A 19737-nucleotide genomic window follows, 5' to 3' on the forward strand; every position below is an offset into this window, starting at 1 on the left:
TTGTATTTTCAGTGCCTTCTAAATTGAGGGGCTCATCTATGCTATGAGACAATGTTCCTCGGTTATACATAAGATTTCACTGGCCAGGTTTTTTTGGAAATCATCAGACAATATCTTTAATATCCCATAAAAGCAAAATGTTGCTAAAGATAAATGAAAAATGGCTGCAACCATACATTGACAGCCAGATTCAGAAGAGGATGTGGAATGAGAGATTTCATTGCTGATATCAGATGGATATTGTTTGAAATCAGAGACCACCACAAAGATGTCTATCTGTGCTTTATTGACTATGCACTGGCCTTCCATTGTGTGAATCAAGACAAGCTAATGGAGCATGAGTAGTCCAGAACACTTCACTGTGCTCACAAGAAACCTGTAAATAGACCAAGAGGCAGTTATTAGAACAGAACAAGAGAACATGAAATGGTTGAAAATTAGGAAAGGTGTGTGCCAAAGTTGTATTCTTCCACCATACTTATTCAATCTTTATGCTGTTCAAAAATTTTGAGAAGCTGGGTTATATGCAGAAAAATGTGACATCAGTATAGGGTGATGACTCATTAACAATCTGCAATATGCAAATGATTCAACCCTATACAGAGTCACTATGGGTCAAAACCAACTCAACAGCACTTCACAGCAGCAACAACACAATCAATACTCTCATGGAAGCTGCAGTCAAGAAATCAAAGGACATATTGAATAAGGCAAATCTGGTGCAAAAGACCTCTTTATAGTGTTAAAGAGCAAAGTTACCAGTTTGAGGCTAAAGTACACCTGACCCAAGTCATGGTATTTTCAATTACTGTATTTGCATATGAAAAACAGGGAATAAGGAAGACAGCAGAAGAACTGACACATTTGAATTGTGGTGTTGGAGAATATTAAAATCACCATGGACTGCCAGAAAAACAAACAAATCTGTCTTGGAAGAAGTACAGCCAGAAACCAGTATAGTAAGACTCATATTTTGGACAAATTATGAGTCCCTGAAAACGGTTATCATGCGTGGTAAAGTAGAGGGTCAGAAAAAAAGGAATACCTCCAATGCGATGGCTTGACACAGTGGCAATATTGATAGTCTTAAACCTAATAATAATTCTGAGGATGGCCCAGGATTGGACAGTGTTTCTTTTTGTTGTGCATACTGTTGTTATTGAGTCAGAACCCTCTAGATGGCACCTATCAACAACTTTGTGGTCCAGACTAATTTAAGGGATGAGTGTATTAACTTCAGCCAGTTCAAAAATTCGCTTAATGTTAGTGTGTTTTACACCACTGGTAGCGTAATGGTTCCGAATCAGGCTGTGGGTGCAAGGTCAGTAGTTCGAAACTACCAGCTATTCTGTGGGAGAAAGAGGAGGCTTTCTGCTCCCGTAAAGATGTACAGCCTCACAAACCTTGTACAGGGTCGCTATGAGTCGAAACTAACTCCACGGCACATAACAACAACAGTGTAAAATAGACCAAACTTGGAGATTGAATCCTTCCAGAAATACTATTTGCTAAAGAGTTTAAAGAAGCTCTGATAGCGTAGTGGCTACAATAGGGCTGTTAACCAAAAGGTCAGCAGTTTGAAACTACCAGCTGCTTGGTGGGAGAAAGATGAGGCTTTCTGGTCCTGTAAACATTTACAGCATCGGAAACCCTGTTCAGGGTCTATGGGTCGGAACCAACTCTACGGCAATTAATAACAACAACAAAGAGTTTAAAGAAAGATGAGGCTTTCTGCTCTGCTAAAGATTTAAGCTTCAGAAATCCTGTAAGGAGTTGCAATGAGTCCGAACTGACTTGATGGTACTTAACAGCAACCCTTTCCATTGAATTTCAATCAGTTTTCATTGAATCAATGAGTTGTAATACAATTCTTATTTCCTATGTTATTGCTGAGCATGGTATTTTAAAAATCTAACTTGTTCAATAATTTAAAAAAAATTAAATCTAACTTGTGTTAATATTTCTTATAATAGGAAGTTGTGTTCAAACTAGACACTCATAATTTGGAGTCTGGCAGACTGAAATGTCCTTTTGATCCTCAACAGCCTTTTGCTTCAGTGATGACAGGTAAGATCAACAACAGGCAGTTCTTAAATTTAGGTGGTTTTCTAAAAAAGTGTAAGTAGATTAAACCACATTTTCTTATTGAGTTAAGATCATTTAGAATTTCTCTTCTACTGTTTATTTGTTTCCAGCCTAGGCCAAATCTCACTATATCTGACAGTCTCATCAATAATGTGAGGTTCCAGTCATCTTTAATGCCTACATGGTTTCTTGTGAAAGGAATTTCTGGCTGAATTATTTTGTAATGTACATGATTGCATGCTTACTTGTTTTGCATTTAGATGCTTCAGATTATTAAACTGAGCCATGACTATATTTGCCTCAGTATGGATGTTAAATTTAGCAATTCCTTCAACAAAATAGATTACCAAATATGTAGTGCATTTGAATGGAAAATTAATAATAAGTGTAAGTGATTCAGTTAGTAAACAAATGCAGTAAAGAATAGAATGCTTGTTTTCTTCATAAATCACTATCTTCTGATTATATTAATTGAGTGTTATGAAATTAGTTCTACCATATTCAGTCTTCTCTCAGTTACTATACATCTTAAGTTCTCTTTTGAGAAAACTATTCAGTTCAAAGAAAGCAAGAACTGTTATCTGAAATCTTTTTTTAAGAAATGTAGTTTTGAATTCTGAATTTCAACCATTATCAGGACTCCTTTTATCTTGGTTTGTTTCATGATATTAGTTTCCTCTTTTTATTTGATGTGTCGGTCGATCAAAAGGCCTTTTAAATGTGTTACAAAACAAAGATGTCACTTTGAGAACTAAGGTGCACCTAACCCAAACTATGGTATTTTTAATAACCTCGTATGTATGCGAATCTACACGATGAATAAGGAAGATAAAAGAATTGATGCCTTTGAATGATGGTGTTGGCAAAGAATATTGAATATACCAGGTACTGCATGAAGAATTAACATATCTATCTTGGAAGAAATACAACCAGAAATCTCCTTAGAAAAGAGAATGGTGAAACTTTATCTCACGTATTTTGTGCATGCTATCTGGAGGAACCAGGCCCTGGATAAGGAAGATCCTGCTTGGTAAAGTAGAAGTTCAGCAAAACAGAGGAAGATCCTTGATGAGAGGAATTGACATAATGGTTTCAACAATGGACTCAGTCATAGGATTGTGTGGATGGTTCAGGACCAGGTAGTGTTAAGTTTGTGGAAAACAGGGTTGCTATGAATCATGACTGATGTGACAGCACCTACCTAGCAAGAAACAACAACATCAAATAGTGGATAAATGGTCAAGTAAAGCACTATGACCTTTTAATTGTCAGCTAATTAGCATTAGTGATCCTGCTTTGACGTGAAAGAAGTGGTGTTTTTTCATGCTTTGAAATTTATATGCTCAATGTTTAGTCATTATTCTAAGAAAATAAGATGCTTGCAATTTTGGTCTGTCAGGAGTGTTGATACACCCTTAATTATTATTATTATTATTATTATTATTATTATTATTTTAAAGACTGTACACAGTGGTGACGTGTTAGCAATCTCGATATAATTTTAAATACAAAGAATACAAGTTTAAAGTGTGTATAGACAGACCCAATCATTAGAATGAATTGTTCCAAATTGTCCTGACAAAATGTATCAGAGCAGCAATTATATATGCTTCAAAATAATAATTTGTTCCCTGTACTTTTGTGCCAAACCATCTCACACTACATTTGGTTTTGTTGCTAATTTGCTCTATGTTAAAAAAAAAAAAAATTAGCCCCATAATAAAATATTGTCATTTAGCTGAAATGTTTTAGGGAAATGCCTCAAGAGGATGGGAGTAGTACTACACATATGCATAGCTGCATCTAGTAACAGATTTCTCTCTCGTTTTTTTCCCTTTAGTTGTTGACTATTGTCATTTGTTAGCTTGGGCTATCCCTAATCTTTCCATAAAAGACCTATTTAGACAGATATAATCAGAGAATTTAGAATGTATCTCAAGGACTTATTCAAAAATAGAATTTTAAAGACATTTCTGAGGAAAATTGAGTTTCTGCAATAAATCAATGTCTTTGCTTTTATATTTACATATTTAAAAAATCTAAATGATCTATAGAATTTAGCCTTTTTTGATTATACTAAATATAGCCAAACTAGTTGACTACAAAGTTCTCTTGAAACAGTCAGAGGCTTAGCTCTTAAAGGGGCAACTTGCATTTTCCAGGGACAGATTTCTTCCTACCATTTCCCTATGTCCTCTTGGCACTCTGTGTTCTTTCTCTTCCTTTTCTACCCCTCTCTTTCCCTCCTCTCTCTCCCTTTCCCTCTTTACCCTCTAATACCGTTTTCCCACCCTCTCCCTGCTTTTCCCTTCCTCCCCCATGTCTTCCCCCTACTTTCCATTGTGGTCTCCTCTGACCTTTCTTTTTCTTCTTCTCCTTTCTTCTCCCTTTTCTTCCCCTCCCCTCATCTTACTCCTTTCAGCTCTCTTCCTCTCTTCTTCTCTCACTTTTGCTGTGGTAAACTGTGGACATGAACTTTACATAAATAATAGGACTAAGAAATCATGGTTGTAGTAATAGCAATGTTTTTCATTTTTCCAGAAATTCTTGTTTATCAGAACCATTAGAGACATGATTAACACAAAGAACGCAATGTGTTATAATTGCAAAGAATGACTTCAGTGCTGAAAGATCTTTTCCAGCAGAAGTTAGGCAAAGAAAAGGTGTGGCCATTGAGGTTTTATTAGTTAAGTAAATACTAATTACACAATCTAGTCCTCATTATGGCATTTAGTTTTACTATGTTTTCCTTACTGCTGTAAAAAGGAACTCCTGATTATGTTATATCTTTGAATTATTTGTAGTAAGAAGGAAACGAAGAAAAGCATAGTCAAAACAGAAATCAATTCATACGTAATCCTTAATTTGGAAGACTTTGACCTGTTTTTATATTTTATATTTGAGTTTTATATTTCTTCAACTAAGCACATTTTTTTTTCAAAATCTGAAAGTGAAATTTAAGAAACAACATATGCTGATGTGAAGCAATAAGTAATTATTGGTTTCGTGCTGTGAAGCTCATATATTGTAAATAGTTGTCTACTGATGTCCTCTTAGAAGTTATGCATTTTCTCTCCCTCCCAGATGAGTACCTTTATTCTGGAACAGCTTCTGATTTCCTTGGCAAAGATACTGCATTGACTCGGTCCCTTGGGCCTACTCATGATCACCATTACATCAGAACTGACATTTCAGAACACTATTGGCTCAATGGTTAGTGATTTTCTCACTTTTGATTGTTTTTCCTTTGTTTATAGATAGATAAGAAGCTCATTATTATTCACTTAAGGTGCTTTGGGAAAATTGATACAGCTCAGCATGCAAAATATATTTACAATAACCCCACTGTTAGATGCACCTCTAGCAGTGTTTGAATATATAACAGTGATTTGTTGTTTCAGTTGCCGTTGAGTTGACTCCAGAATGAAACATTGCCTGGTCTTGTGCCATTTTCATGATGCTTGGTATATTTGAGTCCGTTGTGTGCTATTGTGTCAACCCATCTCACTGAGAGTTTCCCTCATTCACACTGACCCTCTATAAAACAAGATGTACTTTTCTAGGGAATGGTCTTTACTGATGACATGTGTCCAAAGCAAATGAGCCAAGATCTTGCCATCATTTTTTTCTAAGGAGTAGTCTAGTTGTATTTCTCTAATACTGATTTGTTTGTTCTTATGGAAGTAAATGGCATATTCAATATTCTTTGCCAACACTGTATGTAGTTCTAAAGAATTGCCCTCTTCTTTTGTCTTTCCTTTTCATTGTTTAGCTTTTACAAGCATATAAGATGATTGAAATGGCCATGACTTTGGTCAGGCACCTTTTAATCTTCAAAATAACATCCATTTACTGAGTGTATGGAGTCCTGGTGTGGTGCTGTGGGTTAATGCGTCAGACTTCAAAGCCGTTTGAACTGCAAGGTCAGCAGTTCAAGCTTACCAGCTGCTCCTTGGAAACCCTATACAGGGTTGCTATGGGTCAGAATCGACTCAACAGCACTTCACAACAACAATAACAACTGAGTGTATGCTATAGCCTAGACTCTGATTCATATTTTAATATTTTCACAAGATTATATTTGCTTAACATTTCATAATGTTATTTAATATTCACAGCAACCTATATGGGAAATGCCATTATTACATGCCTACTTTAGATGAGTAATCTGAGGTATAGAGAAGTTATTTAATTTAATTAAGATTCTACAGTTTGGAAGTTGCAGAGCTTGGATTCAAGCCTTCAGGCTTGTGTTTTTAATCACCAAGCACTACGGTTTATGAACCCAAATGAAAGGGATTGTTTTGTAACAATGACTTCTATTGTTTAAAGATAGTTTATATGTGTTACATGTCCCTCCAAATTATTAAAGATTATTGGTATTATTGTGTTCTTAGTTTGTCTGACCACTTCTTGTTTATGGACTATAAAATACTTGGAGTTTTCAAAGAAAAACTCTCAAATGAATATCTTTTAATTAATTCAAGGAACAATAGAAGGCTTCTATTTTGTTCCACTGCCTTACAAAAGATATTTTATCATAATTTTCCAATACTTTTCTAAACAATTTATGACTTTATTAAGCTGCTTGACAAAATAATGTAATACTGCTATTTAAGATGGGATTTCTCATTCCTGCCATAAATATTAGGCTTTGGAAGAGACCAGTGTACAGATTTCCTAGAGGCAATCTCTTCATCTCTCAAAGGGTCATTTGAGCAGCAACTATATAAACATGAGAGAAAAACTAATGTAAAAACAGTATTTTACAATACCTAGAGATTCATTTATTTACATAGCAATGTGATCTCCAATAACCAAAAAGTACCCTTTCAAAAGCAAAAACAAATTTAGAAGAACACCCCCAACTTTTTGATTCTGCTTCTCAGAAACCCTATACTGTGTCGCTATGAGTGGGAACCAGCTCTACAGTCCTTAACAACACCACTGTGATTACTTATTAAAAAAAAAAAAAAATTAACACACATGGATGGCAAGACTATCATGTGTGCATTGTGAGATCTTTGAAAAATGATTTTATTTGCAGTAACTCTTGAATTTTCATCTATAATAAGTTTGACCTTCACCTATAATAATACTTAAACCCTGATGTGGCACTGTAGGATAGGCACTCAACCAAAAGGTTGGTTTGAACTGCAAGTTTGGCAGTTCACACTCACCAGTCACTCCTTGGAAATTTTATGGAGAGTCACTATGAGTTGTAACCTACTTGACAACTTTTAAGAACTACAACAACATCTGTTTATATAATTCAATCTGTATGCTGAGCAAATAATCTGAGAAGCTGGGTTAAATGAAGAGAAATATCACATCAGGTTTGAAGGAAGACTCATTAATAACCTGCAAAATGCACATGATACAACTTGCTTGCTAAAATAGTAGACTTAAAATGCTTACTGATTAAGATCAAACACTATAGCCTTCAGTATGAGTTGCATCTAATTGTAAAGAAAACAAAAATTTCACAACTCTACCAATACATAGGAGTCCTGACGCAGCGGGCAAATATGTCAGACTGCAAAGTCATTTGAACTGCGAGGTTGGTGGTGGTTCAAGCTCACCAGCTGCTCCTTGGAAACCCTATACAGGGTCACTATGGGTCGGAATCGACTCTACAGTGCTTAACAACAACAATAACAACCAATACATAGCATCATTATAAATGGAGAAAAGATTGAAATTCTCAAATACATCATTTTGCTTGGATCCACCATCAAACACGCTTGGAAACAGCAATCAGAAACCAAATGATGTATTGCCCTAGGCAAATCTACTACAAATGACCTCTTTAAAGTTTTCTACATGTAAGATATCAGTTTGAAAACTAAGGTGCTCCTGACCCAATCCATAGTATTTTCAGTTGCCTCATATGCAAGTAAAACTTGGACAATGGATAATGAAGACCATAGAGGAATTGATGTATTTGAGTTATGGTGTTGGAGAGAATATTGTAAATACCATGGACTGCCAGAAGAATAAGCAAATCTGCCATGTAAGAAGTACATTCAGAATGCTCTTTAGAAGTTGAAAAAAAGATGAAGAATCAGTGGCTGGAAAGTATGACCTTTGTGATAGAAATGATGCTTGAAATCACATCATGGAATTTTGTGAGACCAACAACTTACTCATTGCAAATACCTTTTTTTTAAAAATGTTTTATTGTGAATTATATGATAGTTTACATGAGAGAACTTTAGTTTTACATTCATTCCATCGTATATCATTTCATTGCCATGGTTCCAATCCCCTCCATGCATCATCAACCAACCAAAGGGTATATCCTAGACCAAATACCTTTTTTAAACTACGTAAAAGACAACCTTACACCTGTACCACACTAGATGGAATATGCAGGAGTCAAGTTAACTATATAGGTGAGAAGAGATGGTGGAGAAGCTCGATATCATCAGCCACATATCACAAATGGAACACATCACAAATAACTCATATGCAAGTTCAGGATGAATTTGAATAAGACATAAGTTGTTTGCCTATGTTAATGCTTCTATCAAAACACAAAGCTTCTGAGAGAAACGTCATGTCACATCTCCTGGGTCTGAAACTTGACTGCATTTTGGTCTAAATTATATAGATAAGGCTCTGTTTCTGCCTTGACAATGGCTCTTCTATAATATTAATTAACAGAGTTATTAACACAAATTTTTGTTGTTGCTAAGTGCTGTTGAGTAGATTGTTTGGCCTAAAACTTTACTGTTCAATATGGTTGCTACAATCATATGTGGCTATTTACATTTAAATGAGTTAAAATTAGATTAATTATATTGTAATTTCTCAGTCACACTGTCTGTTTTAGTGCTTAGTAGCCACATGTAGCTAGTGGTTACTGCATTGGACAGTGTAGGCACAGGACCTCTCCATCAGCACAGAAACTTCTATTAGATAGTGTTGTTTATTAATGATGTGCTTAGAGCCTAATAGTAATATAACACATGTGTGTGCTTTATTTACTATTCATTTAGTCTGTAGGTGTGAAATTTACTACTGGGTTTCCTAAGATTGTTACCAGGTTGAAAAGAATTGATGGATAGTTAATATTTCAAATTATAGGATCAATATGATATCTTCTTTGCTTCTTCTATATTATTAATCAATACATTCTTCACATATGGTTAGACAGTTTGATGGGATTTTTTGTTGTTGTTGTTGTTAAATTTTGCTAAAATTTTATTTTCAGTTTAAATTCCTTTTAAAAAAAAAGTCTTATTTATGTGTAGCCTGGGAGATTCAAATGATTAAGCGTTAAACTACTAGACAAACAATGGTAGTTTGAATCCATCCAGCAGAACCTTGAAATACAGGCCTGTTAGTCCTGCTTCTAAAAGATCACGGAATCCATTGGAGCATATATGAGGTCACTATAAGTGGTTACGAATCGGGCTGCGAACCTTAAGGTCAGCGGTTTGAAACTACCAGCTGCTCCGCGGGAGAAAGATGAGGCTTTCTACTCCCGTAAAGATTTACACCCTCGGAAACCCTGTACAGGGTCGCTATGGGTCGGACCCGACTCGACGGCACTTAACAGCAGCAGCAGCATGAATCAGCTGGCATCTAACAACAATAGCAAATATTTGATTAAACACTTATAAATGTAAAGGTAATGTCATTTTAGATTATATGAAATACAAAAGTTAAATTTGCAGTTGAGTATGTGGCCCTGTAGGATAAGAAATGGACTATTAACTGCAAAGTCAGAAGTCCAAACCCAAGACTAAGTCTCAGAAACTCACTGAAGGGTTGCTCTGAGTCAGAACTGACTCAAAGGCAAACAACAATTAACTCTTAAATGGAGATCTCAAAGAATTAACCTTGCTTTTCAAAATTTGATGCTATTATTGTTAATTATTGTCAGAGACCACTTAGAAGTTGTAAGGTCCTTACAGCTTGTGTAAATGCCTTAAGGGTCTTTTCTCCACTGAGTATTAACCATAATGATATCAGCTAACCTCAACACTGACCAGGGCAATTCTGTTTTGAAAGATTTTAAAAGCAAAAATCCATATGTCTCCTTTGAAAAACATATTCACTTATTAAATGTATCACCGAGAGGATGAAGCACAATGGGCTGTTGTAGTTGAGGATTTAGATGTGTCTATGCTTCCTGATAAGGAGCTCTGGTAGTGTAGTGGTTACGAATTGGGCTGTGAACCACAAGGTCAGCAGTTCGAAACAACCCGATGTTCAGCGGGAGAAAGATGATGCTTTCTGCTCCTGTAAAGATTTACAGCCTCGGAAACACTGTACAGCGTCGTTACAACTCCACGGCACATAACAACAACAACAATGCTTCCTGATGTGGTACTGCAAAATAATGCGCTGGACTGCAAGGTTGGTTTGAACCACATCATCAGCAGTTCAAACTCACCACCCACTACTAGGAAACCCCATTACAGGCTTGCTGTACATCTGAACCAATTAAAAGGCACTTAACAACAACAACAACAACATACTTTTTTTTTTTCATTAACTTAATCTTACAATTTATCAGGAATCAAAAATATAGATGAAAAGTCAGGGTGTTTATTCAAATCTCATTGAGTTCTTGTTGGAATTTCAGGATTAAGATATATAACCATTTGGAAAATGAAAACAAACAATGCCTTGGATGCATGTGTTTTTGTTTTCCTTCCTGGAGTAGATGAGAGCTGTTGTTTTACATTTTAATTTTTAACATATGGAAGCAGTTTTCATTTGAAGTTTCTCTTGTGATACTCTGTTGTCTATAAAGTCTCCTTCCACATGAAAGGATGAAGTCTTAAAAAATACCTGTAAAAGATATTATAAGAAGAGAGAATGTTAGAAACTCATTATCAATTAAATTTTGATGTGTTGCTTTTAAGTGCCATCGAGTTGGTTCCATCTCATAGTGACCCTGTATAGGTTTTCTGAGGAATAGCTGGTAGTTTTGAACCACCAACCTTTTTTTGGTTAGGAGGCCAGGGCTTATCCTACAGTGACACACCTGGACAGGTGTTGTTGTTGGACTGGTGTAGGTGTGCTCGCTTAGGTGAAAAAACTTCATGAGGAAAAATGAAAATGAAGTGTCCTACAGGCCACATGGGTTTGAGGCATTTTCATTTGGCAGTGCCTCCTGATGTCATATTATAAGTCCATTTATGCAAATGTATGATTTCAAACTCCGTCCCCATAAGGGCATTTGTTTCAAATGCCTAAGGGAAAAATTGTGGTATAATCAAGCCCAGGTGTCTATTGGTATGATTTAAAATGATTTAGTTCAGCAACCATGCATGTCATACACTGATTAAATGATATCTATTTTTACTGAATCTTGGCAGCAATTCAGCAAAGAGTTTCTTCATAAAGTGCTAAAAATGAAAGTTCCAGGAGAGAACTTCAATGAATCTGAAAGAAAGAAGCTCTTTATTCTTTAAATTTGTATTTATTTTTAACTCATAAATATACATAGTATTTAAATCACAGAATAGTATACTATTCAATACTAACTCTTTCTTTATAATTAGATTTCTTCATATAATAAACTTTTGGCTTAAACATTTCTTTCCCAAACAACTTTTGTACAGTGCTTGAAAAAATAACCAGTTTCAATAGAGTTCAATAAAATATACAATGATATTTAACTCAACAGGATCATCTATATTATATATTAGTTCAATGTAAAATAAATGACATTTGTAAAAATATCTAGTCTTTCCTCTTGTAGAAATGATGATGAGGAAATTCATGAAATGACAGCTAGTATCATACTCTACCTTTGACCATTTCAAATGCAATATCTGGTAACATATGAGTAATGTTTTGTATATTCAAGTTTGGTTTTCCTGTGTACTTCTGCAATACGGTAATGGATTGCCATATTTATTTGTACTCCTTTATAACCTTGTCATTCTTATTTTACAACTATTTCTCTTTTTAAAGTTTGCTAACTGAAGAAAAAAATAGCACCTTTTAGTATCACACCTCCCATTTGACACCCAAGCAAAAGAGTTTTATTATTTCTAAGCAACTCTCTCCCTCACAGTGGAATTCCTTTTAGCTGCGATGCTTTTTGTTCTTATTTGTTTAATGCTCATATTCTCATTGGTGAGAGAAGATTGTATAAACTTTGTTCCATTTTGTTACTTTTTTGTTGTTATTGTGAAGTGCCATTGAGTCAGTTCCGACTCATAGCAACCCTGTATAGGATTTCCAAGGAGCAACTGTTGAGCTTGAACCACCGACCTTATGATTCAAACTGATCTTGCAGTCCAGCTCATTAACCTGCAGCACCACAAATTCATACTGCATGTGTAACTTCAATTTCCATAAAATTAAATACTACCATAATTCTACTTGGGTTCATGCTCATTGTACCCTCTATTATTCATCAACATAAGGTAAGCCAATGGCATTCTACCAGTTTTTGCAGTCTCTATTTTATCCTTTTTTTTTCCCATACCATTTACTTACGATTTTTAATTTATTATTTAGTTATCACTCCCTATGCCCATTCATTCAACTGCATTATTGACCTAAGTTAACGAGATCTTTCTGTATCCCTTATCCCATATACAAAATGCTACTCTATGTCAGTAGTTCTTAAACTTGGCTTATCAGAATCACCTATAGAGTTTTACTTATTTGTGTATTTATGTAAGTTTAAAATGCATATGCCAATGTTTTGTTTTTTTTTTAATGGTTTAATGGCATTGTATTTGGATATCTGTATGTTCAAAAAGTTCTATAGATTATTATCTCAAACTAGGTTCCCCATAGGATCAAAAGCAGCGATGCATATGTATATGTAGATAAAGATTTATTCCAAGGAAATAGCTCACGGAATTGGTGAAGCTGTGAATTCCCAACTGCATTACAGATTAAGCGCATCAGACGTCAGACTGAAGGTGTCTTCTGACTCTGTTGTTGCTGGGGCTGAGCAACTCAATACCAGCAGGGCAGAGAGCAGATTGCTGGCTCACTTCCCAGGAACTGGAAATCAGTGGATGATGAGTAAAACACAGAATCAAGAGAAGGCAAGCTTTGCCAGAACATCTATATTTTTTAATGCAAGCCACACCTCCAAGGGGACTCCCCTTTCAACTGATCAACTGGTCATATTAAATCAGAAAATGGAGTATGATTATATAATATCTACTACACCATCGAGAACATGGCCTAGACAAGTTGACAAGGAACTTTAACTATCATAATTAGAACTTGTTCCTACTATGGGATCACAGAGTTAGTTGTCTATTTCTCTATTCATTGTTGCAATCTCTTTTCAAGTCCGTGGATACATCAAGGCTGGCCTTTCTCTTTAGCCACATCTTGAACATGTGTCAGTGTTTCTTTAATCCATATTGTAATGAATTTGATGTAAAGAGTCAGGCCTTATTAAATTTTGTATTCATTGAGTCTAGAAGTTTTTCTTGCTCTAAAAGCCTTGAGTAGGGTAGTGATTGGATAAGTATTAATATGTGTTAATGAATTTGATGAAATTTTAATACCATATTTATAGGAGAAGGACATCATGTTTGTTAAAGTGGAAGGTCAAAGAAAAAGAGGAAGACCCCCAACAAGATGGATTGGCACAGTGGTAGCAGCAATGGCTTCAAACGTAACATTGTGAGGCTGGTTCAGGACCGTGCATTGTTTCGTTCTGTTGTGTTGGAGCTGTGCATTGTTTCATTCTGTTGGCTGCTATGAGTTGGAACTGACTGGACAGTACCTAAGAACAACCTTCTGCCTGAGATTCCCTTTCCTTTAAGTAACAGACTAGGTTGTAAACCCAAGAGACGCTGTCTGCAGTGCCTATACTGTAGTCAGCACAAACTCAGTTTTTGTTACCATTTTCCCCACTTTGGCTGTTACACAGACTGTAGCAAAGAACATTATAGTATATCAAAATTTGGGGTATTTTTGTAGTTTTTCCTAAGCGTCTCATAAAAGACATTGTGGCTAAAAATCAGTGACCTCATTATATATCAGAAGATTATAAATCCACAAAATCCAGGTTTTTAGGAACTTCTTAGGTAGTTTAATCGAGTTGTAGCAATTGTAGTTAACAGATTCTGCAGTTACTAGAGCATTTGATAACTACCTCTTTATGGTAATACAGTATATTTCTGTATTGTGCCATGTTTATTTGTATACATGTTGTACTTCCTACACTCGACTCATGGTTTTGTTTTTTGTTTTTTTTTTAACCTGATACTAATTATTCTATAAACAGAAAATACCTATGAGTATGTGGTTGAATTATTTCAGTATTTTAACTTCTATCTTATTTTCTCTTAAACAGGAGCAAAATTTATTGGAATTTTTCCCATACCAGATACCTACAATCCAGATGATGATAAAATATATTTCTTTTTCCGTGAATCATCTCAAGAAGGCAGCACTTCAGATAAGACCATCCTTTCTCGAGTTGGGAGAGTTTGTAAGGCAAGATATTTTGCTTTATTTAAGGCAATATCCTATGCATCTGAAATAATTAACCATGTAATGTTGAAGTAGAATAATGTTGATGATACAGGATGATATGTTATATTCTATATTTTTTTAATTCCCAAGAAAAAATAATAATTCAAGTTTTTCAATTATTACAGCACATTTTTCTGACACTTAAACTTCTGCATGGGCTTGAGTTAGATCTCTGTAGCAGCTTGATATTTTAATGGATGGGCTACTTCTTTGCAGCACATTGTTATTCCCAGTTAGATCATTGATATGAGGAGCTAAAAAGTTCTTATATGCAGTTAAATAAGCTTACTTTAAACTTGAGAAAAACATAACATAACCACTATAGTAACTTATGCACTAAAATAATTATATTCAGTATTTTTCTTATCAAAGTATATATCACATATATTAGAATGTATATTTTTATTTAAGTAGAACATATGAATATATTATACTACTCTAATAAAATTTTTTTAGACCATTAATCTAGTTAGGTTCTAAGTAGAAATGGGATAGTAAGAAACAATACATAAACTAAGTTGCAAAACATTTATTTTGAACAGCATTGCAATTTTTTTTCTAATACTAATTGTTTACACATATTATAGGAAATCAGAAGATGCTATTCAACATTTCAGTCTACTTTGTGCCATTAATATCCTAATTTGAGTGAATATAAAATTTGCAGTGTAGTAATAGTACTGGAATTATACTTTTGATTTCACTATATTATTCTGAATTCACTTAATTTGATCTATCTTCACTGAAATATCTTTTCAGAAATAGACAGACACCTTCAGAGTAAACTTAATAAGAGGAAGACCTGTTAAGTTAATAAATATTCTCCATGTGACACTTGCTTTGGTTTTGTACAAACTTTTCATATTCTTTTAACTAAACCTATTTCTTTTTTTACTCAATTTGTGCCCTTAGGCTTCTGAACACTTTCAAGGACAGAAATACAAACCATCTCTGCACTTAAGAGTGCTAATGAAAACATGGCTTTTGAATGAGGCCAACTTCTGAGCTCAGATCATTCTTTACCTCTATCATGACCAATAATGCCATCTCCCACTGATCCATTCACCCCCAGGGGACAGATTCACTAAAAGCAATCTCACTCTTTCAGAGTTTAAGAATTCACAGTAATTTCTCTTGAAGCCTCTTGTCTGGAAATGAATAGCTGTTGCTTGGAGTAGTGGTAGTATGTTAGTGTACTGAAGCATGCCTTATAACAACAGTAGCCTGACCCTGAAAAACTGTGCTCTGGACTGACAAACTTTGTATAAATGAACTACATTAAACGTGGCATAAGAGATTTACAATCAATTAAATGCATTTCATGAGTCACTTTCAGATAAACTTATATGACAAATATTTGTTTTGTGAGCTAGTTCAATACTTACTTCTTGGTGGTTCTAATACATTTGTACAACGGAGTTATAGCACAGAAACATTTTTAGTCTAGTATAAATATACTAAAGTTATCTCAGGGGAAAAGAAATTCAGAAAAATTATAAATTTTCTAATTTCAAATTTTCTAATTACAAATTTATAAATTTGTATATTGAAGGCATAATATAGACTATCTATAAAAGCATCTCATGAGGCATATATAAATTAAGTTAGGAACAAACTCCTATTCAATTGAAAAGGCAGACAGACTTGTAGTAAATGAGTTTTCCCACCAAGAAAAGTTCTGAGGCCACACAGCAAGATTTCATCATGCTATTGTCTTTGGATAAAAACTAACACATTGTAAGATCAAATAAGGACATGGGCTAGATGGATTTACTAAAAACATATATATAAAGTTCTTTGTTAATATATTTCTTTTCTACATCACTAAGCACCATCTTCAATACTCCTCATTATAAATAAGATCCATTGTTCACATGTTTTTAAATGTTCACATATTTACTTTTAAATGCTTTATTTGCGATTTCTTAATAACAACATATCCTGCTCATGTTTATAACTTTTACTTAATAACTAAGGATTGAATCATAGCAAACACTTGGATATTTGACTGAGAACACTAAAAATGCCTGAAATTAAAAAAATGTATATTCCCTATAAAATAATAACAAATTTAATTAGATGTCAGTGATAGCATCATCATTTTTTTTATATATTTTTTAATATGAAAACGTTTCTTCTGACATTATATTGAGCTTATTCTTATTCTGTGATATTTCTTGTTTTACCCCCATAGGGTTATTCTAATATTGCTTTTCTATTTTCAAGAGGTAATAACAGAATGCTTGATATACCATGAAACAAAATTGTGATTGATAGATATAAGCAATAAAAAATAAATAGTAATCAAAAAAGGAAGTTGTTGTTGTTGTTATATGCCGTGGAGTCTGTTCTGACTCATAGCGACCCTGTACAGGGTTTCCGAGACTGTAAATCTTTATGGGAGCAGAACGCCTCATCTTTCTCCCGCGGAGCAGCTGGTAGTTTCGAACTGCTGACCTTAAGGTTCACAGCCCGATTCGTAACCACTACGCTACGAGATCATGTTAAATACAGTAAACTCTACATTTTATTGAGTTTTCAAAGATTTTCAGTAGCATGAGAGTCTGTGATACTGTTTTATCATGACACTCCAGGAGTATCTATTCGGAAATGTTTGAACTTTGTTGTTGTTTTTATCATTGTTTATGTGGTGTTGTTTTTTTCTCTTATAACCTTAGACACATATGAACAACTATTTGCAATATAACTGTAACTTTTCAATGAAAATAAACACTGTTTTATTAAGACCATTAAACATATTAAGTAGCTCTGATAGCATAGTGGTTACGAGTTAGGTTGCTAACATCAAGGTCAGCAGTTCGAAACTACCAGCTGTTCCACAGGAAAAAGAAGAGGCAGTCAGCTCCCTTAAAGATTTATAGCCTGAAAAACCCTATAGAGGATCTCTATGAGTCTGAACCATCTCCACAGCACATAACTACCACCAAACATATTACTGAGTGGGGTATAGTGATTGATGGGTAGGAGAAAACTGGAAAAATAATACAAAAACATGACTAAAGTATATTTTTAAATAAAAACATAGGTTTTATTATTTTATTATTTCAGCAACAGCAAAACGTAAAATGATTTTTATATGGAAGATACTACACTAGATACTGTACACATAGTACAGTAAATGTAACAAACTTACAAACAGATAATCCCAATAAAATATGATGGCTTTAGTTGTTGTTGTTGTTGTTGTTATGTGCCGTGGAGTTGGTTCCGAGTCATAGCGACCCTGTACAGGGTTTCTGAGGCTGCAGTTCTTTACAGGAGCAGAAAGCCTCATTTGTCTCCTGCAGAACAGCTGGTAGTTTTGAACTGCTAACTGTGAGATTAGCAGCCCCATTTGTAACCACTATGCTACCAGAGCTCTTTGATGATGATGGCTATAGGAGCTGAAAATTCTTAAGTATTCAAGAAAGACTCAAAATATTCTACATAGGAAGTGGTGCTTGAACTGAGTCCTGTAGAAGATGTTGTGTGCAGTCACATAAATTTGGAATCAAATTCACCCTATATGGCAGAGTAGAGCTACCCTGTAGGGTTTCCTAGGCTCTACATTTTTATGGGAACAGATTATCAGTTCTTTTCTCCCAGGGAGTCACTGGTTGAGTTCCAACCTCTAACCTTTCAGCAAAGCACTTAAAAACCAGGGCACCTTACAAGAGAAGAAGCACCTTGATAAGTATAGGAAGAAGACACTATTGCAAGCAGCTGTGTGGATAGGTGTGTTTTTTCATGTTGTTGTTGTTATTAGGTGCTGTCGAGTTGGTTTCAACTCATAGTGACCCTATGGACTACAGGAAGAATACTGGCTGGTACTGTGCCAACCTTACAATCATTGTTATATTTAAATTCATCGCTACTGCCACTATGCTATTCCATCTTGTTTAAAGTCTTCCTCTTTTTCACTGACCCTACACTTTAACAACCATGATGACTTTCTCCAGGAACAGGTCCATTCTGATATGTCCTAAGTATGAGAGACGAATGCTGTCATACTGGCTTCCAAAGAACATTCTGACTGTACTTCTTCCAACATAAATTTGTTTGTTCTTCTGGCAGTCCACAGTACTTTTAATATTCTTCTCCAACATCATAACTCAAATGTGAAAATTCTTCTATGATCTTCCTAACTCATTGTCCAACTTTCATATACACATGAAGCTAACATAATCTGGATCAGGTGTGCCTTAGTCCTCAAACTGACATCTTTACTCTTGCACATTTTAAAGAGGTCTTGTGCAGTGGATTTGACTAATGCCAGTTGATTTCTTGACTGCTGCTTCCATGAGTGTTGATAGTGGATCTAAGTAAAATGAAGTCCTGATAGCTTCAAACTTTTCTTCATTTATCATGGAGCTATTTAATGGTCCAATGGTAAGGATTTTGTTTTCTTTGCTTGAGGGGCAACCCAAACTGAATGTTGTGGTCGTTAATCTTCATCAGCCAGTATTTTAAGTCCTTTTAACTCAGCAAATAAGATAGTATCATCTGCATATCACAAGTTGTTAATGAGTCTTCCTCAAATCCTAATACCTTGCTCTTCTTCATATGATCCAGTTTCTTGGATTATTTGCTCAGCATACAGATTGAACAAGTATGGTGAATAAATACATCCATGAAGCACAACTTTCCTGATTTTAAAACTTTCAGTGTTCCTTTGTTCTGTTTGAATGACTGCCTCTTGGTCTGTGTACAGGTTCCACAGGAGCACAACCAAGTGTTCTGGAATAAACATTCTTTACAGTGTTATCCATAATTTGTCATGATCCACACAGTCAAAAGCCTTTGCATAGTCAATAAAGCACAAGTAAATATCTTTTTGGTATTCTCATTCACCACAAGATCGGTTTGAATCACAAGGTTGGTGGTTCAAACTTGCCAGCTGCTCCTTGGAAACTCACCAGTCACTTCTTGGAAACCCTATACAGAGTCACTGTGAGTTGGAAGAGACTCTGATGGCACTTAAAATCAACAATTTTCAGTCAAAATCAGTCTGATTTCAGCAATAATGTCCCTCGTTCCACGTTCTCATCTGAATCTGGCATGAACCTCGGACAGTTCCCAACTAGTGTACTGGTGCAGCAATTTTTTAATCATCATTAGCAAAATTTTACTTGCAAGTGATATTAATGATATTGTCTGATGATTTCCACATTC

The 19737-nt window shown here is 34.9% G+C and overlaps 1 protein-coding gene across 1 annotated transcript in view; it reads left to right on the plus strand.

Annotated features, from left to right (window-relative positions):
* SEMA3D (sema domain, immunoglobulin domain (Ig), short basic domain, secreted, (semaphorin) 3D) overlaps window positions 1-19737 on the plus strand; it is a 192888-nt gene that overhangs the window by 94639 nt on the left and 78512 nt on the right. The window contains exons 5-7 of the mRNA XM_006834337.1: window positions 1974-2067; window positions 5170-5298; window positions 14384-14526. Coding sequence (XP_006834400.1) covers window positions 1974-2067; window positions 5170-5298; window positions 14384-14526 — 366 coding nt within the window. The remainder of the gene's footprint in view (window positions 1-1973; window positions 2068-5169; window positions 5299-14383; window positions 14527-19737) is intronic.

Source organism: Chrysochloris asiatica, unplaced genomic scaffold (assembly GCF_000296735.1).
Source record: "Chrysochloris asiatica unplaced genomic scaffold, ChrAsi1.0 scaffold00010, whole genome shotgun sequence".
NCBI classification, from domain to species: Eukaryota; Metazoa; Chordata; class Mammalia; order Afrosoricida; family Chrysochloridae; genus Chrysochloris; species Chrysochloris asiatica.